This window comes from Salvia splendens, chromosome 2 (assembly GCF_004379255.2).
Source record: "Salvia splendens isolate huo1 chromosome 2, SspV2, whole genome shotgun sequence".
Lineage (NCBI taxonomy): Eukaryota > Viridiplantae > Streptophyta > Magnoliopsida > Lamiales > Lamiaceae > Salvia > Salvia splendens.
In genome coordinates, this window is record NC_056033.1 from 35,661,549 (window position 1) to 35,684,219 (window position 22,671).

Here is a 22,671-nt window from a genome sequence, read left to right on the forward strand (position 1 = left end):
TACCAACAAAAATGTACTAGTAATTATCATATAGGAGATTATTAGATTATAATTTGATAAAAGTTACTCCATAACACTACAGAATATGATGAATTCTATATGTGTATTATAAGTCAATTTGAAAATGTCACTTTAGTAAACAAATCTATAATCACTTTTTCGTTAAAAAAGTGATGCATCTATTTTATACTCCACTGTACAAATCCCAACCATTTAAGAGCTGAAAATTAATTCACATGTAATTATGGATTATTGAAATGATAAGAGAAGAATTGAAAATAATTCAAAATTCCTATTTTCAATTGATTCTTATTTTATCCAATATTCCATATACAAGATAGTATACAAGTTACAACCAATATCAGTAAAAGTTAAAACCAATAGTTTTTTTAGCTAGAATTTTTAAAAATGGTTATGTGTCGGTGACCTGGCAAGATGCCAATTCGAGTGTTTGAAAGGCCATTATTCTCTTGATGAACAATTTTACATTGATTAATTATCAGATGGAATACTTGCAGTGATAAGTCTGAACTCTACGACATAAAAATAACGATATAGTCAGGAAAATAATTAAACTGTGATTGTGTCATGCCATTATTAATTTGTCGATAATAATAATAATATCAATATTAAATTATTAATCCATGTGAATGCAGATTCGATTCTTTCTAAATCTGACGCCGACACAACAATTCCATACCTGATTCTGCGGCAATAAACTGATCACAGGTATATTTGCCAAACTAGCCTCACCGCCTTCTTTTACTAAATTACTACTCCCTCCGTCCCGGGCTACTCGCTCATTTCCTTTTTGGCTCGGAGATTAAGGAATGAGTGTATAGGAAAGTAAAAAATGACGGCTGTAGGTGAAATTTTTTACTAAAAATGAAAAGAGTGCAAGTAACTTGGGACGCCCAAAAAGGAAATAAGTGCGAGTAGTGCGGGACGGAGGGAGTATTAATTATCCAAAGATATCAAAATAAAATGTCACGAATCTTTTCGCAATAATACCATTTTTTCATTAAATTGAACTCGACATTTCAACATTCAGGTAATTTTTTTTGGAATTGGTACATAACTTATAAACATTTTTTTCAATTTCGAAACAATTCATTTTACCTTATTATGAGTAATATAGATGTGACCATATAAATATGATATGGAACATCTTTCCAGCTATCCTTATTTCATTGAAATGCAATGAGATATATTCCACGTCACGTCAAATGGTCATGTAGACTTACATGCTAGTAATTGCTAGAGTGTTGACTATAGGAAAATTTATATAAAAGTACGTAACATTATTAAAGAAAGAAAACGTTGCAAATTTTATAATGTCTAAAATACAATTAATAGTATGAGATAATTGAATATATCCGAAAAAGCATATAGTTGTGATCATTTATAACATCATTATACCCACACAACACGCATTGGTTTAAATTTGATATATCATGCCAAATGCAATATGGCTAAGTGAACGAATGTTGTATCATTTTCTATTTTATATGAAATGAAATGACACATGCCCTACTAAACCGACCATTTTTTGTACTCTTATATGTGCACCCATCCACCGTTAAAATCGATTCTATTTATTGACACAGTATTATCATTTTTAAATTTATGCCCAATCTACATAAGTATTTTGAGAACAAATAGTTAGGAGCGAGATACAAAAATGTTACACTATATTTATTTTGTCGATATAGTGTAGGCTTAACCATATTGTAAATGGTTAAATTTGAAGTTGTTCTTTACATAGGATAGCATATTCAATTTTTGTCCACTTGCAACCATTTATAATCTACCAAAAATACTTCATTGTCTCGTGATAATAATTCCAATTTGCCATCTTTATAAAAATTGTGCATTTTCATTTATTGACTTTACCTGAGTAATATATTATTCTCATTTCTTTATCCTTTTAAAGCCTACTCTTATAAGGATGAAAAAGTATATTTTTCTCATCCTGATCCATATGGATAGCTACATTCAATTATGCCAACTCTTGAGAAGGAAAGAAGATGTACAGATTTGTTCCTCCAAAAAATATATCCCCTTTGTATTAGTAGAGTAGGCAATACTTGCCTTTTTTACCTTAAAAAAGAGTGTCATTAGTTTTAGAGAGAGAAATAAGATCTGACATAAAATGATTAAAAATAAAGTAAGTAATATTATTTTAGGTAGTCAAATTATAAGAAAATATCATATTCAGTACTAGAGAGCGATAAATATTTTATTTAAATCCAGTACCTAGATATAAAAATTTAAAAATGTGATTCATGCCTTGGTGGCATTTTGGGTTTATAATTGTGATGAATAGTGAAAAAGTATTATAAATGTGATTACGTCTTAGTTCATAGACTACTTATGATATTTTTAAATTTTAGGTATTATTTATATGCAAAACGTATAATTCGGTGAGTAATTGACTCTAAAACTATATTAATTGCTTCATAAAAATGGAGTACTCCATAATCCATATCCTCACGTCCCAATACACTCAAAATCTAAACCATAGGGATTGGTAGTCAAAATACTACAACTAGACAACTAGTCTACTTGAAAGCCGTCACCACGGCTGCTTCAAGCCTGAATATCTTGACATTTATTGCACAACTTGCATTAACAGATTTTGATATCCAAGACTTGCGAGGAATTATTCCCCTAAAAACATCTGAATCATCCATATACCATCTCGATTATATCAAAATAAGAAATGAAACATGATTATTGATTTTATAACACAGAAATTCGAATATTAACCATTTGTAGGATAGATAGTGCTCACATGTGTAGTAGGAATTCATCAGTTTTGTCCTTACATATAAACCATTTGGATGCCACTTCAAACTCTTTTGGCTTCATATTTAGCAATATAGAAAATTTTATATTACACGATTTTGCACCTTTCCAGCTAAGCTCCCAACTAGGGAAACCAAACCTCTCTCTACCACTTGCCATCAAGAATAAAAACTAAAATTCATACACAAAAATGAGGACCAAAATCAATATTTCAACTTATTATATGTACATAAACATCAAAATGATTTAGCTTCAACCCTAGATGGCAAGGAACGGAAAACGGAAACGGAAACGGCACGGGGCATGATCACCTTAGCTTATAATGCACGCGTTCGGGTTCTCTTCCATGCTGTGGTGCACGGGGTAGTATGTGGGCGCAGGAGGATAGTAGGGCCGGTAAGGCCTATACGGCAATCCAGTGCCAATCACCTGCATCATTTGATGATGCATCATTTCCGGCTCCGGCTTCTTCTCCTCCTTTTTAGGCTCTTCTTTCTTTTCTCCTTCCTTCGCCTCCTCCTTCTTCGCCTCTTCTTTCTTCGGCTCCTCTTCCTTCTTCACCTCCTCCTTCTTTGGCTCCTCTTCCTTCTTTGCCTCCTCCTTCTTGGGTTCCTCCTTCTTAGGCTCCTCCTTCTTCTTCTCCGGCTCTTTGGCTGGCCCCACCGAGATTATCTTGGCCGGCCAGCTCTTTTTGCGAAGTTTGCTAACCACGGATACTGGGTCGACCGTTCCAATCACGGTTAGCTTCTTCCCCTTTAGGTCGATGGAAATTTCATCGATTCCTACACATTTTCAAGAATTGTTACATAATTTATGTCATAATCACCTAAAATCTCAACCATGAAAGAGAAAGCTTCAAGATTACACGACAACGATTTTCTACCTTCTGATTGTGACTGCACTGTAAAACTCAATTCCAGCAGGGAAAGCAACATATGTTTCTAGAGTTGTTAGAGAAATTGACCACTTGCACTGAAAAATGATGATAAGATCGCTGAACTAACTATATGCAATTTGCTATTTGTAATCATGGCATTTTTAATGAATCTCCCAATCAAAATCACCAATTTAATTATGTCTCTAGTGCTAATATGATAAATAAATCATCTAAAACGATGATCTTCGTTCACCTAACTTGAATAATATTATTTCCATAATTAGCCCCATTTTCAGATGATCATACTGCATACACCACTAAGTGCCTAATCTTGATCTTTTCATAATTATCATTAAAATAAATGAAGCGTTAATCAACTATGCAAATAGGCCAACCTAAAGCAAAAACAGAGAAACCAATACCACTAATTTTTTGCCATTTTCCTCCTAACACTTTACATACATACTCAACCTGCAATTAAGAGTGGGCGGACTTGTCGATCTAACGATGGAACGACGACGTACCAGAAAGAGTTGAGATCGTCTTCAAGGCCCTTCTTTGTTGATCTTTGTCATTTTGCAAATCCAAATTCAACACAAATTTCTGCATATAAAACCAAGAAAGAGGTGTTAAAATAGGAGTAATAATTTAAACCACAACAAACGCCAAACCATTGATTTATTTAATATTATTACGGAATATTCGAAATTCCCAGCAATATCTTCATGATATCAGACTCAAAGCAACAATCATTTTCGAATAAGAACAGTTTTCCAGATCCAGAAATAAAAGTAAACCACAAAAAAGTTGAGTAGATTATGAGGGAGGAAGAAAGAGCTGCATGTACATAAAAGGATGATTGATTTCCAATCTAAAAAAACACACATGATAAGAGGAGAAAATGGAATCAAACCTTCATCTCTCAAAATCTGAAAGATTCTGACTCTACTGGGAAAATGTAAGATAACAGTGAAGGAAAGCAGAGAGAGACAGAGAGAGCGCTAGAGAGAGAAGGAATGGGAGAGAGAAGGGGTTATATATATACACACAGATTGAAAAAAGTTTCATCACAGCACACCAAAAGGGAGAGAGATAAGAGCAGCCTACCTTTCCTCTCTATCTCTCTCTAACCTTTAATTTATCCCTGTCTACAACTACACGCATGTGTATGTGTATGTGTATGTGTATGTGTATGTGTATGTGTATGTGTATGTGTATGTGTATGTGTATGTGTATGTGTATGTGTATGTGTATGTGTATGTGTATGTGTATGTGTATGTGTATGTGTAGAGAGAATGAGAAGCTGGGCACGTTTCTCATCGACGGAATGTGACATCAGTGGAACTTCATCCTCAGTTTATATTAACAACAAAAAAATGATAAAGGAAGACTTCTTTTTCACCTTCAAAAAATGACACCTTATTAGTGAAAGCTTTAGAGATAGACTCCATAAATAGAAGCACAGAAAGAAACAAATATTATCAGAAAGAGATATTTTATTGCTCATTTGTTCAATAATACATTAGGAATTTATACAAGATGAAAGAATGATCTAAAAAGTGACAACAATGCTAATCGTCCAAAGATTCCCAATTCTGTTGGGATCTCTTCACAGAGGCTATGCAACGTCGCCACGTTGCATATTTGTATTATCTTCTTCAATCTTAACTCTATCACGCCCCCGCAATTCGAGCGTAGATAGCGAATAAATGCCGAGTTTGTTTCGTAATCTAGCGAAGAATTGGAGACTGAGAGGCTTTGTGAGTATGTCCGCCACTTGGTCGATTGAAGGAACATGACGTAGGTCAAGTTGCTTAGCTAGGACCTTGTCTCGGACGAAATGCACACCCAATTCCATGTGTTTGGTGCGTGCATGAAGGACGGCAGCATGTTAATTTCAGAAAGTAGAGACATGATCCAAGTGACCTCAGATGCAGCGTGAGCAAGGCTGCGATATTCAGCTTCAGTGCTCAAGCGAAATATGACATATTATTTCTTTGAGCACCAAGAAATAAGATTACACCTAAGAAAAGTGCAATATCCAGTGACTGACTTCATGTCTTCAAGATCCGAGGCCCAATCTGAGTCACAAAAGGCACTAACCATGTTATTCGAGCGACGAATGTGAAGACCGAAGTCAATTGTGCCAGCCAGATAGTGGAGAATGCGTTTCACAGCCTTCCAATGAGTGTCAAGAGGAGAGGCCATGTATTGGCTCACTTTGTTGACAGAATAACTTATTTCAGGACGAGAAATTGTGATATATATTGCAGGGCGCCTACTATGCTTCTATAGAGTTTCCCATCGGGAATGGGATTGCCATCTGGCTTGCTGAGATGAGGAGAGAAAATCATGGGAGTGGATATTCCTTTGGCATCTTGCATGCTGAGTTTGGACAAGAGCTCTTTTATATATGTTGACTAATTAAGGTGAATCCCCTGATCAGTTTTGCTCACTTCAATTCCCAAGAACGTCTGCACCTCGCCTAGATTCTTCAAAGAAAAATGAGACCTCATTTTGTCAATGACATCTTGTATGCATGAAGGAGAATTCCCAGTGATTAATATATCATCAACATAGATTAAAAGGTAGATCACTTTGCCATTTGAAGACCTGTGAAAGAATGAGGCATCTGCCTTAGATTGTGAGAAGCCAAGAGAGATCAGAACTGAGTGTACTGTGAAAAACCAAGCTCGTGAAGCTTGTTTCAAACCATAGAGTGACTTGTTTAATTTGCAAACAAGGTTGGGAGAGCCTTGTTCGAATCCCGGAGGCTGCTTCATGTAAATTTCTTGCTCAAGATCACCATGAAGAAAAGCATTATTTACATCAAGGTGTGTGACGCTCCAATTGGCAGAAGTGGCCAAGCTTAAGATAATTCTGATGGTGTTTGGCTTGATGACGGGGCTGAATGTCTCAAAGTAATCAAAACCCGGCTGTTGGGAGAACCCTTGAGCAACCAATCGAGCCTTGTGCTAAGCTATAGTACCATCAGAAAACCTTTTAATTCTGAAAATCCATGTGCATCCAATGAGATTTTTGTCGGGTGGCAGCTCAGTCAAAGTCCATGTATGATTTTTAAGCAAAGCTAGAAATTCATATAGCATTGCTTGCTTCCAAATGGGTATGAGTAAAGCAATATATGCAGATTTTGGAAGTAGAGATGAGGGTAGGACAGTAATCAGCAGCTTGGGCTTGAAGACACCAGCCTTTGCCCTGGTAATCATTGGATGAGTGGAAGATGTGCCTTGAGCTGAGGGGGAATCACTGGAAGGTATGTGAGTGGAGGGTAGATCAGAATGGTGATCATGATGCTCAATAGGAGGATCAGGGATGAGAGTAGTTTGTGGAGGAATGAGAACAGGTTGTGGGTGATTGCTGACAGTGAGGGGGATTTGAGTGGGAGGATTATCAGGAGGTGAGTTTTGAGCTGATAGTGTATGATCGTTAGATGAATTTTGAGCTGAAGTTTGAGGTGTGGGATGATTTTGATGTGGAAAGCTAGCAGGTGGAGTGTGGAGAAAGAGTGACTAAAGGGGAAGGAGGATAGTGAAAAATAGAGTGTTTATCAGTGATGAGAGGAGATGAATGAGTTCTCTGAGGGAATTGCAGCTCATCAAAGACAATATCTCTTGTAACAACAACTTTTCCATTGGGCAATAATGCTTTGTAGCCTTTATGTGAGCTGCTATATCCCAAAAAAGTTGCAAAATCAGATCTGTATTGCAACTTGTGCTTATTGTAAGGTATAAGGAATGGGTAACAAAGACATCCAAAGACTTTTAGAATGTGATAATCTGGTTTCACATTAAAAAGTGTCTGATAGGATAAACAAATTGCAGTACCTTAGAGGGTATCCGGTTGATGAGAAACACAGCAGTGACAAAAGCATCGTCCCAAAAGTGTGAAGGAAGAGCTGCTTGACCGAGCATAGCAAGTCCCATTTCAATAATGTGCTTGTGCTTCCTCTCAGTGAGACCGTTCTGTTGAGGTGTGTAGGGACATGATATTTGATGATGAATACCACGCTCCTTAAGAAAACCAGTAAGTGACTGAAACTCCCCACCCCAATCTGATTGCAGAACCTTAATTGGCCGCGATAATTATTTTTCAGTCATAGCTTTGAATTGAGGGAAAATGTACTTTAGCTCAGCCTTTGACTTCAGTAAATATAATCAAGTGAATCTGCTGTACTCATCAATAAAAGTCACATAGTAGGAGAAACAATTTCTTGATTTGGTGGGAGAAGGACCCCAGAGGTCACTGTGAACAATAGAGAAGGGTGCAGTGCATGTGAAGGAGGATGAAGTGTAAGGAAGTTTATGTGATTTAGCAATGCAACAAGGATGACATAGAAGACTTGAATTCATTACTTGAAAAGAGATGTTACAGTTTTGGAGTGCCTTTTTCACAACATCATAAGCACAATGGCCTAGCCTTCTGTGCCATAACTCTAAACTAGTAACAGACTTGGAAATAGAGGAAACTGTAGCAGAACACACAATGGGTAAGCCACTAGAGTGATTATTGAAAGCAGGAAACACAACAGGCTTTGAGAGGGAGTTGAGATGCTTGGGTGGTTTGTGAAGGCAGAAGCGGTAGAGTCCTTGGTCAAGGGAACCCTTGAAGATGACTTGGTTGGTGGACTGTTCCTTCACAAAACAAGGCGATGGGTGAAATTTAAAAAATACTCCATTATCCTTAGCAAACTGAGATACGGAAAGAAGATTTTTAGTGATGGAAGGAACATGTAATAGATCTTTAAGAATGAGAGGTCTAGACAGAGAGGTAAACTGGGAGGAATTGAGAACAGTATGGCCAATGTGAGTAATACTAACTTTGGAGCCATTACCAAGATGATGTTGCTTACCACCATGGTATTCTAAGCTTAAGTGCAAGTTAGAGAGATCATGAGAAACGTGGTTGGTTGCCCCTGAGTCCTGGTACCATGAAGAGGCTGATTGAGAATCCAAACTGAAATCAGATGGAAGGGTAAAAGATGGAGGGGAATAGGTGGGAGGGCCACGAATTTGAGCTAGATGGGCAGCTGGGTTGGAGTAGAAATTAGAGTGAGAAGGAGCAAAAAATTGATGATATTGTCTTGGAGGCTGGGAGTGTTGAGGTGTGGTAAAATTTTGGTCGAACCTGTACCAGCATTTCTCGGCCATGTGACCAGGCTTGTGACAAAGTTGACAAGAGAGGCGATTAGAGTAGTAACTCCTTCCACCACGACCTCTTCTACCACCTCGGAAACTACCTCTGTCACCATCACTTCTTCCCGGATTCTGCTGACTTTGTTGAAAGGTGGATTTGTCCCTTTGATTGGAGGTATGGGCAAGATTCAGGGATGGCTGAGATCCCTCAAGGCTCCCTGCAGCGGGCATTTCAGATTCTTCTAGCCTAGATTCAAAAGCAGAGCACGAGTGTCTTCAGCAGAGTACGCATCAGTTTTTGAGGAAATTGTTACAATGACAGGATTATAATCCTGACCAAGACCAGTAAGGATATAAAGGATATGACCTTCCTCAATGATTTTGCATCCAACAACATTGAGAAAATCACAGCAAGCTTTCATTTTGTTGAGGTAGTCGAGCATGGGCATCGATTCTTTCTTCGTCGAATGCAGGTACATTCTATACTGTATAATCTTGGCTTTAGATTGGCTTGCAAAACTCTTTTCGAGCGCCTTCCAGACATCTTTAGCTGACTTGAGCCCAACGACTAGAGCCATGATACTTTCTGACAGAGATGATTTAATCCAGGCCAAGAGAAGTTGATCCTGCCGACGCCATGCCGAGAATTTTGGATTTATAATTTCAGATCCAGATTCTGGATCTGTGATCAATCGTTGAGGTGTTTCTTCTTCACTAGTGAGAAAACCTTCAAGACCATGACCTTCCACAATAGCAAGGATCTGTTGCTGCCAGATCAGAAAATTGGAATTTGTCAGCTTGATTCCGAGATGATGGTTGTAGTTGATGGTGGGATAAGGAGATGGGGAAAAAGATGGTGGATTTGGGGTGAAGGTTGACTGATTATCTGCCATTGCTATCTGGAGAGAAACGATAGAAAAAAATAGGTGTAGAGCCAGGTTAGGAAACCTGCTCTGATACCATGAAAGCTTTAGAGATAAACTCCATAAATGGAAGCAGAGAAAGAGACAAATATTATCAGAAGAGATATTTCATTGCTCATTTGTTCAATAATACATTAGGAATTTATACAAGATGAAAGAAGGATCTAGAAAGTGACAGCAATACTAATCATCCATGAAGGATCACAAGAGATTCCCAATTCTGTTGGGATCTCTTCACAGAGGCTATACAACGTCGCCACGTTCCATATTTGTATTATCTTCTTTAATCCTAACTCTATCAATTAGCTTATTGCTTGTGGACTCACCTGAGCTTTTTTTCGTAGAGTGCCATTCATGCAATTAGACCGACCTGGTAAATCTTTCATTCTATTCTATTTTACTTTTTGTGGAAAATTACTTGAATTTTGGTCTAAATTGTTGGAATTTAAGGCTTGATCTTTGGAAGTTAGGCTGCAAAGCTTTTTGGCCTTTCGATTACCCATAATTTTGCATCGAGTATTGCTGTTACTTGTTGACATGACATAGTACAAAACATTCAAAGAATTTAGACATTTAGTTATTGATGAAATGTTGTTTTTCATACAATTTGGAAAATACTACTATATGTCAAACGATATGATAAATATAATAAAAGGCAAATGTGAGTTGCAACAAAATAGTAAATTTATAAACTATCTATTTGGAAATTATTCTGACATTGAATGGCACGTTTCCTTCGCTTTATGTGTAAGCTATTAAGATGAAAAATAAAACTGTAGCCGGCCTATATATATCACTATTTTATAGCGATTTAGTAGGAGTAATATTTATGGGCCACACACATACGCATGTTTTGGGCCACAAATTATTTCGTTCATGGTTCATTGTGCTTTATCTTTCTATGACAATACACGAGTATTAGTGATTTGACAGTGATTACTAGTATAATTATATTTCAATTAAGAAAGTATTGCATGTGGATGTGGTACATCGGTACAACGTGCATATCTGGAAAAAGTAATCCCCGAACAAAATTCATATCAATCACCATTAATTATTGGGTTGGCCGTAATAGCTAAGTAACCAATAATAGGAATGAGAACCTATTGATATATTTTTATTCAAGTAAAATATTCTGATAAAAATAGTTACCATCATTTTCTTATGTGATTATTGATATAATATAGTAGTAGTTCTGACTTCTGATAGCCGATCTCTTCAAAGAAAACGCATTTTCAAAAAGAATTCCCCTTACTTATTACTTTACCACTAATTTCTTTAAAAACAATTTAGAATTATTACACTCCTATACTCTCTATAGTAATCAATTTTCTTTTGGAACTTATGAATCGAATTATTGCTTCGGAGATACTCTCCTTTTGTTTTAGAGTGAACTACAAAAATGGTCTTTGGACTATGAGTTTATCTCGCCCATAGTCCCTGGACTTTAAAAATATCGTCAGACATCCCTGGATTAAGGATTTATCTCGAAATTGGTCATTTTGCCATTTTTTTTATACGAAAAATACCATTTTGAGGGTTTGAACAGTTTGATCTTTTACACTTTTAACATTTTAAATCCGATATTATTTCAGTGATGTATTAAATCTGATATTAAATCTAAAATTAAAATTTAATTTTATAAAATTAAATTTAATACTAAAATAAAGAAACAAAGTGAAGGATGACAAAAGGGAAGAAGAATGGTAATTTTGAAATAATATCAAATTTAGTATATCACTGAAATAATATTAAATTTAAAATGTTAAAAGTGTAAAAAGATCAAATTGCCCAAACCCTCAAAATGGCATTTTCGTATAAAAAATAGCAAAAGGACCAATTTCGAGATAAACTCTTAGTCCAAGAATGTCAGACGATATTTTTAAAGTCCAAGGACTATGGACGAAATAAACCCATAATTCAGGGACCATTTTTATAGTTCAATCTTTGTTTTATATTCAGATACATAGAATATATGGATGAATTTATATCCATATCAAATCAAGAGAATCAGTCACTGAGCCTTTTGAAATCTGATTTCATTATTTTAAAATCTATTTTTCTTCTTGTGTATCCAAATTATGCACACTATATATTATTTTGTAAGAAATAAGAAAATAGTAATAGTATAATTCTGCATATTCATCACATTTATGTTTGAGATTTTATTTTTGAGACTATCATACGATGAAATTTGTCGCATTAAATACTCTTTGTGAACTGGACATTTTATTAGTAGTGTGTTAACATATTAACGGACAGATCTATTTAGTTGCATCCACGAATAATCTTAAACAAAGAAATAGATTTGTCTAAATGCGACGTGAATGTATTATCCTTAATTTCTTATCAAATAGGAGTAGTATATGCTGTTTAATTATAGATCATTTTTTCAAGTAATCAATCCCTAAGAAGCATTTAAATTTAGAAAAAAAATCAAGACCGGTGAATATAATTTTTGAAGAGCTCAAGGACTGATATGTAATTTGATTCCCTTTCATATTTGCTGTAAAACGGTTACTCACTCTTCTCCATCTCTGTGATAAGACATTAACACACAACAGATCCTTGCACACTTGAATTTCTCTTCCTCCAAGGTACATTCGTCTCATCCTCTTTGTGATTAATTCGTTTGGTATTGATTTTGATTTCTTATCGTTTTTTTTTTGTATTTCTTCGGTATCACTATGCGTGTTCGTTCGAGCATTGCACTTATAGGATTTGTGCGTTTTATTTTTGGGATCTGTTATGGTACATGTGATCGGATATGTATTGGAATGAATGTTGGTGAATTTATCGTAAATATGTTGTTTGAAGTTCCATATTTCACAAATTTGTGGTTTAACTCGTTTTTTAAAGAATTTTAGGTCAGATTCTGTTGTTGTTGAGCTGATTTACGAGTCATCCACTTTAGATTTTTCAGTGTAGTTGAAATGTTGAATTATTGTGGGTTTTGTTTCTGCGAATTTTTTTTAAGTATTGCTGATTTTGGAGTTATCCACTTCAGATGTTTCAGTATTGTTTCCTGGATTTAGTTTCTGTGAATTTAATCTCTTATTTTATCCTCTCTTACTTTATCATCTCATTTACTTGTCTACTTTATCCTCTCTTATTTTAAATCATTAAACAACACTTTCTTAAATCTCGTTCCGAAAAGAAACGCCTCGATTAACTTGGGACGGGGGAGTAGTAGTTTTGGAATATTGAATTACATAATGATAGGTTGCTAAAGTAATAAAAAGAATGGTGTGCTAATGGTGTTTGTTATAAACTGCGATGCATGGGGAGTTGTTAGTATGGCTAAATAGTTTTAATTGGACTTGTTCAATGGATTCTGTCGATATAAGATTTGAAAACTTATCCTCTTTCCAACCTTTCAATTCATAGTTGAGGAATAGCTGAAGAAGCCTTTTTCTGAATCTGGAGTCGTTATAATTTCGTTTCTTTACATGCTTTAATTGTGTCTCCTTTTCTGTTGTGGATAGTAGAATGTCTATGTCAATGTTATGAGACATTTGGTGGCATAGTGTTTTGTAGGTTTTTCTTGTCAACTGGTGTTGGGAGAATATGTCAGGTGCTGAGGAAAGCAAAGAGCAAACAGAAGTTGTTATGGAGGATGGTGAGAAGGCCATTCCATCACCAAAGCAGGAAGTTGTGTTCAGATAGTTTTCTACATTACATTAGTTTTTAATGTATATTATTGTATATTTTCAAACAAATATTGCTTTACCCTTGCAGGAGGAATCTGTGAAGAATAAATATGGTGGGTTAATGCCAAAGAAGCAACCATTGATTTCTAAGGTACTATCAAGCTTCTTCATGTCATATGTAGAGTTTGAGAATGCTCTTTGATAGGAATTCTTTCAAATATCAGGATCATGAACGTGCCTACTTTGACTCTGCTGATTGGGCTTTGGGAAAGGTACTCACTTTCGTATTTGCATCCTTTCTGCCCAACACTAACTTCAACGTTTTTATTTCCACAGCAAAGTGGACAGAAGCCTAAAGGACCGCTGGAGGCTCTCCGGCCCAAGCTACAGGTAGTTAAAAGAGGAAGTAATATACTAGAATTAAGGATATTGTTCGATTCAAAATATATACCAAGAGTCATATTTTGCATATCATCTTTCATTTCTCTGATTCACATTTTTTTCTTTCTTTGTTTGGGTTGTTTCAGCCAACTCATCAGCAAACAGGCTACCGCAAATCTCCTTGTGCACCATCAGAAGGTGAAGGTATGCATATCCTGTCAAGATTTACTGAGATGCATAGTTTCTTAAGTTAGTTCCACTATTTGGTTTTTGGATAACAAAAGCTCGACAAAATGGGGTCTTATCTCCCACTGCACTCACAAAAACAGTAATTAACACCATCATTTTATTTTTCTCGTAGATGGAAGCACTGCCCAAGGGGAAGATGCAACTCACAATGAATAAGAAGCGAAGCTCTTATCGATCCTGGGAAAATTGTCCGACATTGTCTGCATCGTTGATATTGAAGTTTCACCTTAATAAAAGGCGTGCAAAGAGGATGTTTTAGTCCCTTAGATAAGGGAATATGCAGCCGTTGAGAGGTCTTCCAGAGCTTATTCCAATTGTAGATAAGTTTGAGCTTTCACGTTATTTCCGGACTATAAATTTGGAATTTAATCTGACTCTTTTATCGTGACAGTAGTTTGGTCTGAATCGCAGCCCATGCTCACATGTAACTGTCACTAGTTTTGTTTTAGTATTAGATAATCTTTGCTCTAAAATCTAAATTTGTGCGTTTTGTACATCGAACTCTAAAATTTTAGGAAGTGTTTAAAACCGCATCCAGTCTGAACCCACACGTGTAGTTATACAATACAGTGATACACTACAGGGTGTCTAATTATCAATTGGATCCATCAATCCACTATACTAATGGGATTTGAGTTGATTGGGTTTTAATTTATTGAAATTATAAAGTTCCAAATCATAATCTTAATCGTTTGGATTTTGTATTAGTCCAGCTACTAATCGGGATAAAAAAACTAAGAATATTAATCTATGCATTTTTTTATTCTTAAGAATTTTATATTTAAAATATATAAATATAGCATATTAAAACTCATTTTTATATAAAAACTAAAACTACACTAGAGCCCCAACAGATTAAGATGATGAACCACCTAAATTGCACCATATTGCATATTTATATGATTCAATATATAGAAAATAAGGTCATCTACAACTATTTACACCAAACTTAAACTTGTTTTCGAGAATAAAATAATTAGAGAAATTGAAATAAACCAAAAAAATATGAATTTTAAAGTTTAGTACTGTAAGTAATACGGAGTATGATATAGATATCATAGTTTAGTAATCTTTATGAAATCAACCAAACTACATCTACAAATTTCATGAAAATATGTGAGGAAAATGTATTTATCCCAAAAGTTAAGGCACCTAACGACAAATACTAATATCTGCAGAGAAGAGTCATCGGGAAAGTTGAAATTTCATCTCGATTTCCAAAGAAGCAGCAGTTGACACTTGATGGTGCCAATCTGCTGCAGCAATGGCTACCCGTAGGCCGTAACAGCTTCGCTCACCAATCTCAACCGTTGCCGCTAGTAGTGGCGCTCAACTGCATCTAAGACACATCCGTCGAGCACGTGCCGCCGTCCTCATCCACTCCCTCGCCTTCCTCCCCTGGCAGTTGATCCTCTGCCTCGGCCTCGATCGGCTGGTCCACGTCGACGTCAGCCGGTCGGACACTGTTATGGCGCTCGTTTTGGGGCTACTGCGGCGCACGTCGAGGAATGCGGCGCTGCCGGGGAATGGTGTTGGGAATTGTGGGGAGGTCTGCTTCGGCGACGTCGATGGCTAGTAAGAGCTTGGCGTTTCTAAGATGAGCGTGCTCTATTTTGACGTGCTAGAGATATGGTTAAGTAGTCTTGTTGATTTCACAATTATATTTTTCTATTTATATCTTCTTAGTTCATGTTCCACTAGTGATTATTATCCAGTTTGATCCACTTAAGGCAATGCTATACATTATTTATTTATTCTCCAAAAATAAATTGTACAATACTGAAATATGTTGTTTTGTGTCTGCCAATGATTTCAGTGTTTAACTTTAATAATGACATTCGTGTTTTTTGCTACTTTCATGAATTAAGTTTGGTGGAACTGGAGCTAATATTGAATATTAAGAAAAAAATAAGTATAGTTATCCATAGGCTTTGATTTTGGTGTAACCTGTGATTATATCTGGTTTGGTGCAATTGTTGAGAAAAGTGAGGTTGAGATTATTGGTAATTGGGTTATACTATACTATTTGCACATTTTTTTATTTTTTTTTTGTAACCTGCTTGTAATTGAGGTTCTGGTTATCAGATTTCATGTGAGAAATTAAATTAATTGGATTTCGGGTAGCAATTTCTTATAGTTCTTCTTACATCTGTGTGTAGGGAAGTGTCTACGTTAGCATTCCCACCTGCTTCTAGAAGAATGGATACACTGAATGACTTGCTTGCTGCAAGTGATGTTATATCACTGCACTGTGCTTTGACTGAGGAAACGATTCAAATTATGAACGCAGATTGTCTACAACACATAAAGCCTGGTAATTAAGTGTTACAAATATTGATTGATTTTTTATGCTTTGTTTGTTTGATCTGTCTTGTTCTGAGGATTCTACTGATGCACAGAGTCATTTCTTGTGAATACTGGTAGTAGCCAACTGCTGGATGATTGTTCTATAAAGCAATTTTTGCTTGATGTCACACTTGCAGGCTGTGCTATAACAATGGATGGAAGCATGGGTACGAGTAATAATAGTTTGAGTATGAATGTGATATACAGAGTTAGTTAAGAGGATGACTTACTTCTTTTATGAAGAACTGTCCTGAAAATGCAAACTATTTGCTTGAGTTTTTGCTATGCAACCTACTTAATGAAACGAGTCTTGTCTTCCCTTTTCAAGAAATTAAGCAATATAGTTTAGTTTGTTTAGTTGCTTTTTACTGAGTTAAGCTCTAAAACTATGTATTATTCGTGCAAAATGTTCATTTGTTATAGACTAAAACAAATGCATTTATTTTGGAGTTAACTAGTATGGGAGATTATGTATTATTATATGAACTGACTTAGGCGATTATTATTTGATCATAACAGTGCGAAAGCAACGCGTACCAACCATAGTTTTGCTTTCAATTCAATAGAAATCACACTATGACATATTTGAGGTTAGAGAGAGGCCCAATGTTCTGATACTGCCCCAGAGTGCGGATTATAGTGAAGAAGTGTGGATGGGAATAAGGGAAAAAGGCAATTTTCATGCTGCAGCAGTTCTTTGTTGATAATGTCGTTCCTAAACATGATGTATCTGACCAGGAAGAAGATGAGGAAAATGGGATGGGTTATGAAAGATGTCTCTCAATGGATAATGAAACTTCACAGCAAGACAGAGTAACTGGAGATATCGAGATACATGCTGAAAGCTCCCACCCAGAAAAAGGCTGAACCAGGTTAAAGATACCAAGGTTTGATTTTGTCTCAAACTACATCTAACAGATCAGAAGTAAAGCCAAGTAGATCGAGTATGGTCACCATATATCTCAGTCTAAAATGACTTCTGGAAAAGAAAGCTTGTCTTACAGAGAAGATGACGCTAGTATGAGTTCTACTTCACCTTCTGCTACTCCTGATGAATCAAGGAATCATAGGAAGACATCTCAAAAGAGGAATTAACTCCTGCACTTCTCTTAAAACCAAGGATAGAACTTGGTAAAAGAGTGTGCGAACTGCTTAAAGATGGTTATATTATAGCTTTGCATTCGAGAGATCAAAAAGAGATCCTGCAGCGCAATTCCTGGTTGTTTCTAGAAGCAAGGTGCGGTGCACTATGGTTCTCAAGGAGCTTCTTCTTTCCTATGACTTGTACTCCCTCCGTCCCGCACTACTCGCACTTATTTCCTTTTTGGGCGTCCCAAGTTACTTGCACTCTTTCCATTTTTAGTAAAAAATTTCACCTACAGCCGTCATTTTTTACTTTCCTATACACTCATTCCTTAATCTCCGAGCCGAAAAGGAAATGAGCGAGTAGCCAGGGACGGAGGGAGTACATCCTAAAATCTTTAATAAAAACTGAAGCAAGCCAAGTGTGATTGCTATTGGCAAGGAAAATTCATCCGGAACTGTGGTTGGCGGTGGCAGCAGGTTCGTTTCCGGACAAAATGGCTCCGTGGTTGGCATCGGTAGTAGGTTAGTTACTGGAGAAATGGCTGTGTTCCAATAACCGTAGATGTAATAGGATTTTGTATAACTTTGATAGTTTTAGGATACATGAGAGTTTGTTTTATAGGGTGATCACATTGTTTCAAGATAAAGAATTAATCCCTTTCTTCTAGCTAATCAGTTACTCCATGATAGATCTTCTATTCTGATTTTCAACTAGTTGTGCTCTTATTTTCAACATGATCCATCTTATAAAACAAGGGCTACAATTATACCCAAAACAAAAAGGTTAATAACCCATTCTTGCATTCAAGCGTTGGTGGTCCAGTGGTAATGTTTGTGGTTGAAAGTATTAAACCTTTTTAATTTGTAGTACTACTACTAATAAGCCATTTATTGCATCGTAAGTATTAATTAAGAAACTATATTTCAAATTTAAAGTGATAGCTTTGATTCTCCTCAAATAAGACTGCATCAAACAAGTCTTAGAGAAATCCTAATTTAGAATTACAATTTACTATATTCACCCGGGAATTCGAAACTCCTGGAAGCTTCTCATCCAAAGTCTCATGGTTCTCAAACTTTAACTACCCATCACAATTATTCGCCACGTGTACGGTCCATAACACTCCTCTCTGATACACACCTCCACCACTCTCTCTTGTGGAATAACTGACATCAACCAGAAAAATAAAGACGAAGATTTCCATAAATTTTGACGAATTTGTAGTAAACGAGCAAAAAAAATTTCAAATCTTTGTGTGTGAATATATCTTTCTCCCGATTGAATTCGAACTCCTCGATTTTTATAGTTGTTGAGCTTCTACAGCCGATCACATATGGTTTCTGTGCACCCGAATCCCCAAACGGGTCAGGGTTTTACCCATTTCTACAATTTCCATTTGGGTGGGGATCCGGCGAAGGCAGCAGACAATAACACGGCGTCGTACTGGAGCGTCGCCGCTGCCGCCGTGGATGAGCCCGGAAAGAAGGTCCGAAAGCCTTACACGATCACCAAGTCGAGAGAGAACTGGACTGAGATGGAGCACGAGAAGTTTCTAGAAGCTCTTCATTTGTAAGTCTAATCATGGCTGTTTTGTTCGTCTATATTCAGTTTGAAGATTTGAAATTTTTTAGTACATTTGGTTGAGCCGTTTTCTCACACAAAAAGTTGCATTACTTCTGATTTACTTTCTACTCCCAGATTTGATCGTGACTGGAAGAAAATTGGGGCTTTTGTTGGCTCAAAGACAGTAATCCAGGTAGTTTCAAGTTGATTCTCTTTTTCCATGTGTTATGCATTAAATGATTATATATGTCTTGTTATCCTGTTAATTTCTGATTACAAGCAGTAGATAATCCTCCAACATTTTTATTGTACTTCGACCTTAAAATATTTGACTTCATGAATAGTCTCATGTCATGATCAAGAAAGAAATTTTTAGTTCCATGTTTATCAATAGTACAATTTATCTGTATAGGGTTTCCGTTTAGATGATAAGATGCTATATGATCCCTGGGTTTTTCAGAAAATGGGTGTTGCACATTGCGCTTTGTCGTGTTGCAGATGCTAAAACGTTACATTTTGCAGATTCGCAGCCATGCTCAGAAACATTTTATGAAAGTTCAAAAGAATGGTGCGAGTGAACATGTTCCTCCCCCGCGGCCAAAGAGGAAAGCAGCTCACCCTTATCCACATAAAGCCCCCAAAAAAGGTTAGCACTTAAATGGTTGTATCTATGAGTATCCCTTTGTCGTTCTTCCTCCGTGAAGTATTTTCTCATCGGTTGTTTTACTTGTATTTCAACCCGTGCAGTTGCATCCCAACCCTCAGAACCGTTGTCTTCAGCTCCTCTTCTCGACCCCAAATATGCTGTGGGGCTGCAATCAGTGTCAGTGCCCAGAAATGTAATTAGCAGCAAGTCTTTGTATCATTGCACTCCCCCAGTGCCAACGGGCTGTTCATCTCCTATATCAAGTGGTATGTGTTTATGATTGAACATACCGATCTTCTATAGTATTTTTTAAGACAGTGGTGAGATCTTTATTTTGTTATCCCAGATGAATTTGCATTGTCTGGTGGTGCCATGAACTGGAGTAGTAGCAGTGATGACGTTACTCCTCGCAGATGGGCGTCAAATGAGACGAATAGCCAAGTAAAAGAGAAAGTGATAGGAAACAGAGGTATGCTTATTGCTTCTATCTTTTGATTGGTTATTGTGTTGGACCTGATTACTACCAACTCAGAGTGTCCATTTATAAAATTTAAGCCAAAAGTCGACCATTCACTTGCTCTGTTATGGGTGTACAAAGCTCATCTTTAGCAATTTCTGGTCTTGAGACTTAATTGATCGGTTATGTAACTATGCATTTGTTACTCCCAATATATCTGCTCTACATACAGCTAGTTATATCGAGAACGTTCTTATCGGATTCTTGCCCGAAGAGTTAGTCTGACCTAAAACAAGTGTTTTAATGATTTTTTATTTGCATAATATTGCATTTTATCTCTTGTAGTCTTGTTTGTGTTTATCAATTTTACTACTTCCATTTCCGCTGCAGCTCTACCAGACTTTGCTCAGGTTTATCGCTTTATTGGCCGTCTATTTGACTCTAGTGCCAAAGATCACTTGACAGAGCTAAAAAAGATGGACCCCATAAATATCGAGACGGTTAGTCAAACACTGTAACTGTCTTCTATAGCTTAGTTCACCTTTTTCTAGATTCCCAATTCATGTCAGAATGTTTCATGCAATTTTTTTCATTTAAAAAAGATGATGGGTTCTCCATCCTTTAATCCTTGACTTCAGATATAATTATGTCATGTATCATTCGCTTTATTTTTTCTCTACTTTCCTTGGAATTTGTTGAAGATTTTCATGTGTCTTATCCACCTTACTTCAGGTGCTGATGTTGATGAACAATCTCTCAGCCAACTTGATCAGCCCTGAATTTGAGAATCATGTAAGTTCCTAACACTCACCCAGTCTTGTACTCTATTGCTTTTGTGTGGATTATGTGTGTTTGCATTGCTTCTTAGCAAGACGTTGATAAATTCCTAGCACCATCTGAAGGATTGTTCTGTTGACTATTTAAATTGGCTCATAGAAACACTGACGTTCTCGAAAAAACATTATCACTTATGCATCAATTTCTGTTTACTGTTTTTTAGTCAGAATTCTGTAAATGTATATTTGCTCCTCTCCATCCCTCATAGGATTCTTGCTCTTATCTCAGCATCCTATCTTGAAAGGTGCCTTATCATTGAAATAGATCCAAACAAGGCTTCCTATAGATGTATGTGTTGTGGTTATATTTTGCTAATTTTTCTGTCATGAAATATTACGATTCAATTTATGTAGGGGTTAGCCATTTGCTTTGTGGCTTAGGATGTAGTATTTGACCAAAGTTATGTCCACGTGTGCCACATTTTACAGAATTCATTATTGGAGGCTAGTGTTATTTCAGGTGCTGTTAATATGGTTTCTTCTTCTTCTTCTTCTTCCCATCGGATAGTCTAGGAGCTAAGTTTTTGTGCCATTATTTCATTGCTATGATTTATAGTCTTGTCTCAGTTGTTTAGCTATCAACTTTTCTTGATCAAAAGTGTAACTATTCTGAAAATCTCTGAAAGCTGGGGTAATTTGTTTAGCAAATTAACTAGTGTTGTTTAGTGAGATTTGAGGTGAAAGTGTGAAGTTCCTAAGCTGTTCTTGTTGCAGAGGAAGTTGCTGTCAATGTACAATGTTGATGCCGAAAATGACCAGACGAGCAGTGAAACCTCTTGGTAGGGTTTTTGGAAGGTAATGAGGCGCTAGTGTGAGCGTCCAAGCTCCTTGTTATGGATGGAAGTAAATAGCAATGTCAATGTGCATTCCCTACTCTTGTGTGTGTGTGTGTGTGTGTGTGTGTGTGGTTACTCTAAACTTCACAGATGTATTTTTATCGCATCTTATCTTCTGGGAATGGATCAGAGTGCAATGTGTGTATGTATATAAAGTGAGACGGGCAGTTTTGCGATCATCAAAGAAGAATTGAATGTCTTTCTGCTCCAATGTCCAAAAGTCCAACTGAATTTCTCAGCTGCCATGTGATTGATCCAAACTTGCTTTTCTTTCTAACGGATAAATAGAAATTTTAAGCATCCAAAACTTTGGAATTTCATGCATTAACCACTCTAGTGGTCCCTCCGTCTCATATTAGTCGCATCGCACTTTCCGTTTCAGCTCATCCCAAACTATTTACTCTATTTATATTTAAAGTAAGAATTAAGGTATTTAAATAATATAGTATAGTTAATTAAGTGATTTTCCATTACACTTAAAATAATATATTAAAATTAATCTCAAATTTACGACTGAAAATGAAAAGTGCAAGTAATATGGGACAAAGTATTTTGTTAATAAATGACGACAAAAACTATGCTTTTTTTTAATCAACTTTTAACAGTTTCGTATTAACTATTCTACAGTAGTTCAATACACAAGCCACATCTAAATTAGCTTTTACTGATGCTTAGAAATCATCGCCTCGACTAAAGTAATTTTCATAATGATTGATTATTCCGTTACTTTTATTTTTAGTAGAAAATATTAATCGCTAAAAATAAAAATATGAGTGAGCATAATGGGAATATATAAAATGTTCGAATTGACTTACTAGTGAGTGTGAAAAGCCACTCAAGGAAAAGGTGATATTTTGGG

The 22,671-nt window shown here is 36.3% G+C and overlaps 4 protein-coding genes and 2 pseudogenes across 10 annotated transcripts; 4 read left to right on the forward strand and 2 right to left on the reverse strand.

Moving 5' to 3' along the window:
• Positions 1 to 2,844: 2,844 nt before the first annotated feature.
• On the reverse strand, positions 2,845 to 4,807 carry LOC121765488 (heavy metal-associated isoprenylated plant protein 39-like). 3 transcript variants are annotated; one of them, XM_042161668.1, is made up of 3 exons: positions 4,599 to 4,807; positions 4,210 to 4,288; positions 2,845 to 3,590 (listed from the first exon to the last, which is right to left on the reverse strand). In XM_042161668.1, exons 1-3 carry the CDS (start codon positions 4,602 to 4,604, stop codon positions 3,121 to 3,123), a joined length of 555 nt encoding a protein of 184 aa, XP_042017602.1. In that variant the 5' UTR covers positions 4,605 to 4,807; the 3' UTR covers positions 2,845 to 3,120. The 3 variants fall into 3 exon arrangements, with proteins under 3 accessions (XP_042017602.1, XP_042017610.1, XP_042017617.1); XM_042161676.1 differs by lacking the exon at positions 4,599 to 4,807 and having other exon boundaries at positions 4,210 to 4,294; XM_042161683.1 differs by lacking the exons at positions 4,210 to 4,288; positions 4,599 to 4,807 and adding an exon at positions 3,692 to 4,203.
• A 4,320-nt stretch (positions 4,808 to 9,127) lies between these two features.
• Positions 9,128 to 9,221, reverse strand: LOC121793219 (annotated as a pseudogene).
• Positions 9,222 to 12,226: 3,005 nt separating this feature from the next.
• Positions 12,227 to 14,587, forward strand: LOC121765828. The gene is made up of 7 exons (XM_042162083.1): positions 12,227 to 12,358; positions 13,289 to 13,412; positions 13,500 to 13,562; positions 13,636 to 13,683; positions 13,748 to 13,801; positions 13,939 to 13,996; positions 14,154 to 14,587. The coding sequence occupies exons 2-7, from the start codon at positions 13,329 to 13,331 to the stop codon at positions 14,195 to 14,197; spliced, it is 351 nt and encodes a 116-aa protein (XP_042018017.1). The 5' UTR covers positions 12,227 to 12,358; positions 13,289 to 13,328; the 3' UTR covers positions 14,198 to 14,587.
• Positions 14,588 to 15,124: 537 nt separating this feature from the next.
• Positions 15,125 to 17,104, forward strand: LOC121765509 (C-terminal binding protein AN-like). 4 transcript variants are annotated; one of them, XM_042161701.1, is made up of 4 exons: positions 15,125 to 15,673; positions 16,201 to 16,355; positions 16,441 to 16,554; positions 16,907 to 17,104. In XM_042161701.1, the coding sequence occupies exons 1-4, from the start codon at positions 15,639 to 15,641 to the stop codon at positions 16,951 to 16,953; spliced, it is 351 nt and encodes a 116-aa protein (XP_042017635.1). In that variant the 5' UTR covers positions 15,125 to 15,638; the 3' UTR covers positions 16,954 to 17,104. The 4 variants fall into 4 exon arrangements, 3 of the variants coding, with proteins under 3 accessions (XP_042017635.1, XP_042017627.1, XP_042017643.1); XM_042161693.1 differs by lacking the exon at positions 16,907 to 17,104 and having other exon boundaries at positions 16,441 to 16,812; XM_042161709.1 differs by lacking the exon at positions 16,907 to 17,104 and having other exon boundaries at positions 16,525 to 16,812.
• Positions 16,963 to 18,145, forward strand: LOC121779123 (annotated as a pseudogene).
• A 436-nt stretch (positions 18,146 to 18,581) lies between these two features.
• LOC121792431 (protein REVEILLE 3-like) lies at positions 18,582 to 22,023 on the forward strand. 2 transcript variants are annotated; one of them, XM_042190373.1, is made up of 8 exons: positions 18,582 to 19,043; positions 19,173 to 19,230; positions 19,560 to 19,683; positions 19,785 to 19,949; positions 20,030 to 20,152; positions 20,528 to 20,640; positions 20,873 to 20,932; positions 21,691 to 22,023. In XM_042190373.1, exons 1-8 carry the CDS (start codon positions 18,808 to 18,810, stop codon positions 21,757 to 21,759), a joined length of 948 nt encoding a protein of 315 aa, XP_042046307.1. In that variant the 5' UTR covers positions 18,582 to 18,807; the 3' UTR covers positions 21,760 to 22,023. The 2 variants fall into 2 exon arrangements, with proteins under 2 accessions (XP_042046307.1, XP_042046308.1); XM_042190374.1 differs by having other exon boundaries at positions 18,584 to 19,043; positions 20,531 to 20,640.
• The last annotated feature ends 648 nt before the right edge of the window (positions 22,024 to 22,671 follow it).

Coding starts and splice junctions, on each gene's coding strand:
- LOC121765488 (XM_042161668.1), bottom strand. Junction 3,591..4,209: donor GACGATCTCAACTCTTTCTG/GTACGTCGTCGT, acceptor GAAAATGTGTAG/GAATCGATGAAATTTCCATC.
- LOC121765509 (XM_042161693.1), top strand. CDS start 15,639: ATGAGCGTGCTCTATTTTGACGTGCTAGAGATATG. Junction 15,674..16,200: donor TTTGACGTGCTAGAGATATG/GTTAAGTAGTCT, acceptor ATCTGTGTGTAG/GGAAGTGTCTACGTTAGCAT. Junction 16,356..16,440: donor TCTACAACACATAAAGCCTG/GTAATTAAGTGT, acceptor ACTGATGCACAG/AGTCATTTCTTGTGAATACT.
- LOC121765828 (XM_042162083.1), top strand. CDS start 13,329: ATGTCAGGTGCTGAGGAAAGCAAAGAGCAAACAGAAGTTGTTATGGAG. Junction 13,563..13,635: donor AGCAACCATTGATTTCTAAG/GTACTATCAAGC, acceptor TTCAAATATCAG/GATCATGAACGTGCCTACTT. Junction 13,684..13,747: donor CTGATTGGGCTTTGGGAAAG/GTACTCACTTTC, acceptor TTATTTCCACAG/CAAAGTGGACAGAAGCCTAA.
- LOC121792431 (XM_042190373.1), top strand. CDS start 18,808: ATGGTTTCTGTGCACCCGAATCCCCAAACGGGTCAGGGTTTTACCCAT. Junction 19,231..19,559: donor GCTCAAAGACAGTAATCCAG/GTAGTTTCAAGT, acceptor TACATTTTGCAG/ATTCGCAGCCATGCTCAGAA. Junction 20,153..20,527: donor GAAAGTGATAGGAAACAGAG/GTATGCTTATTG, acceptor CCATTTCCGCTG/CAGCTCTACCAGACTTTGCT.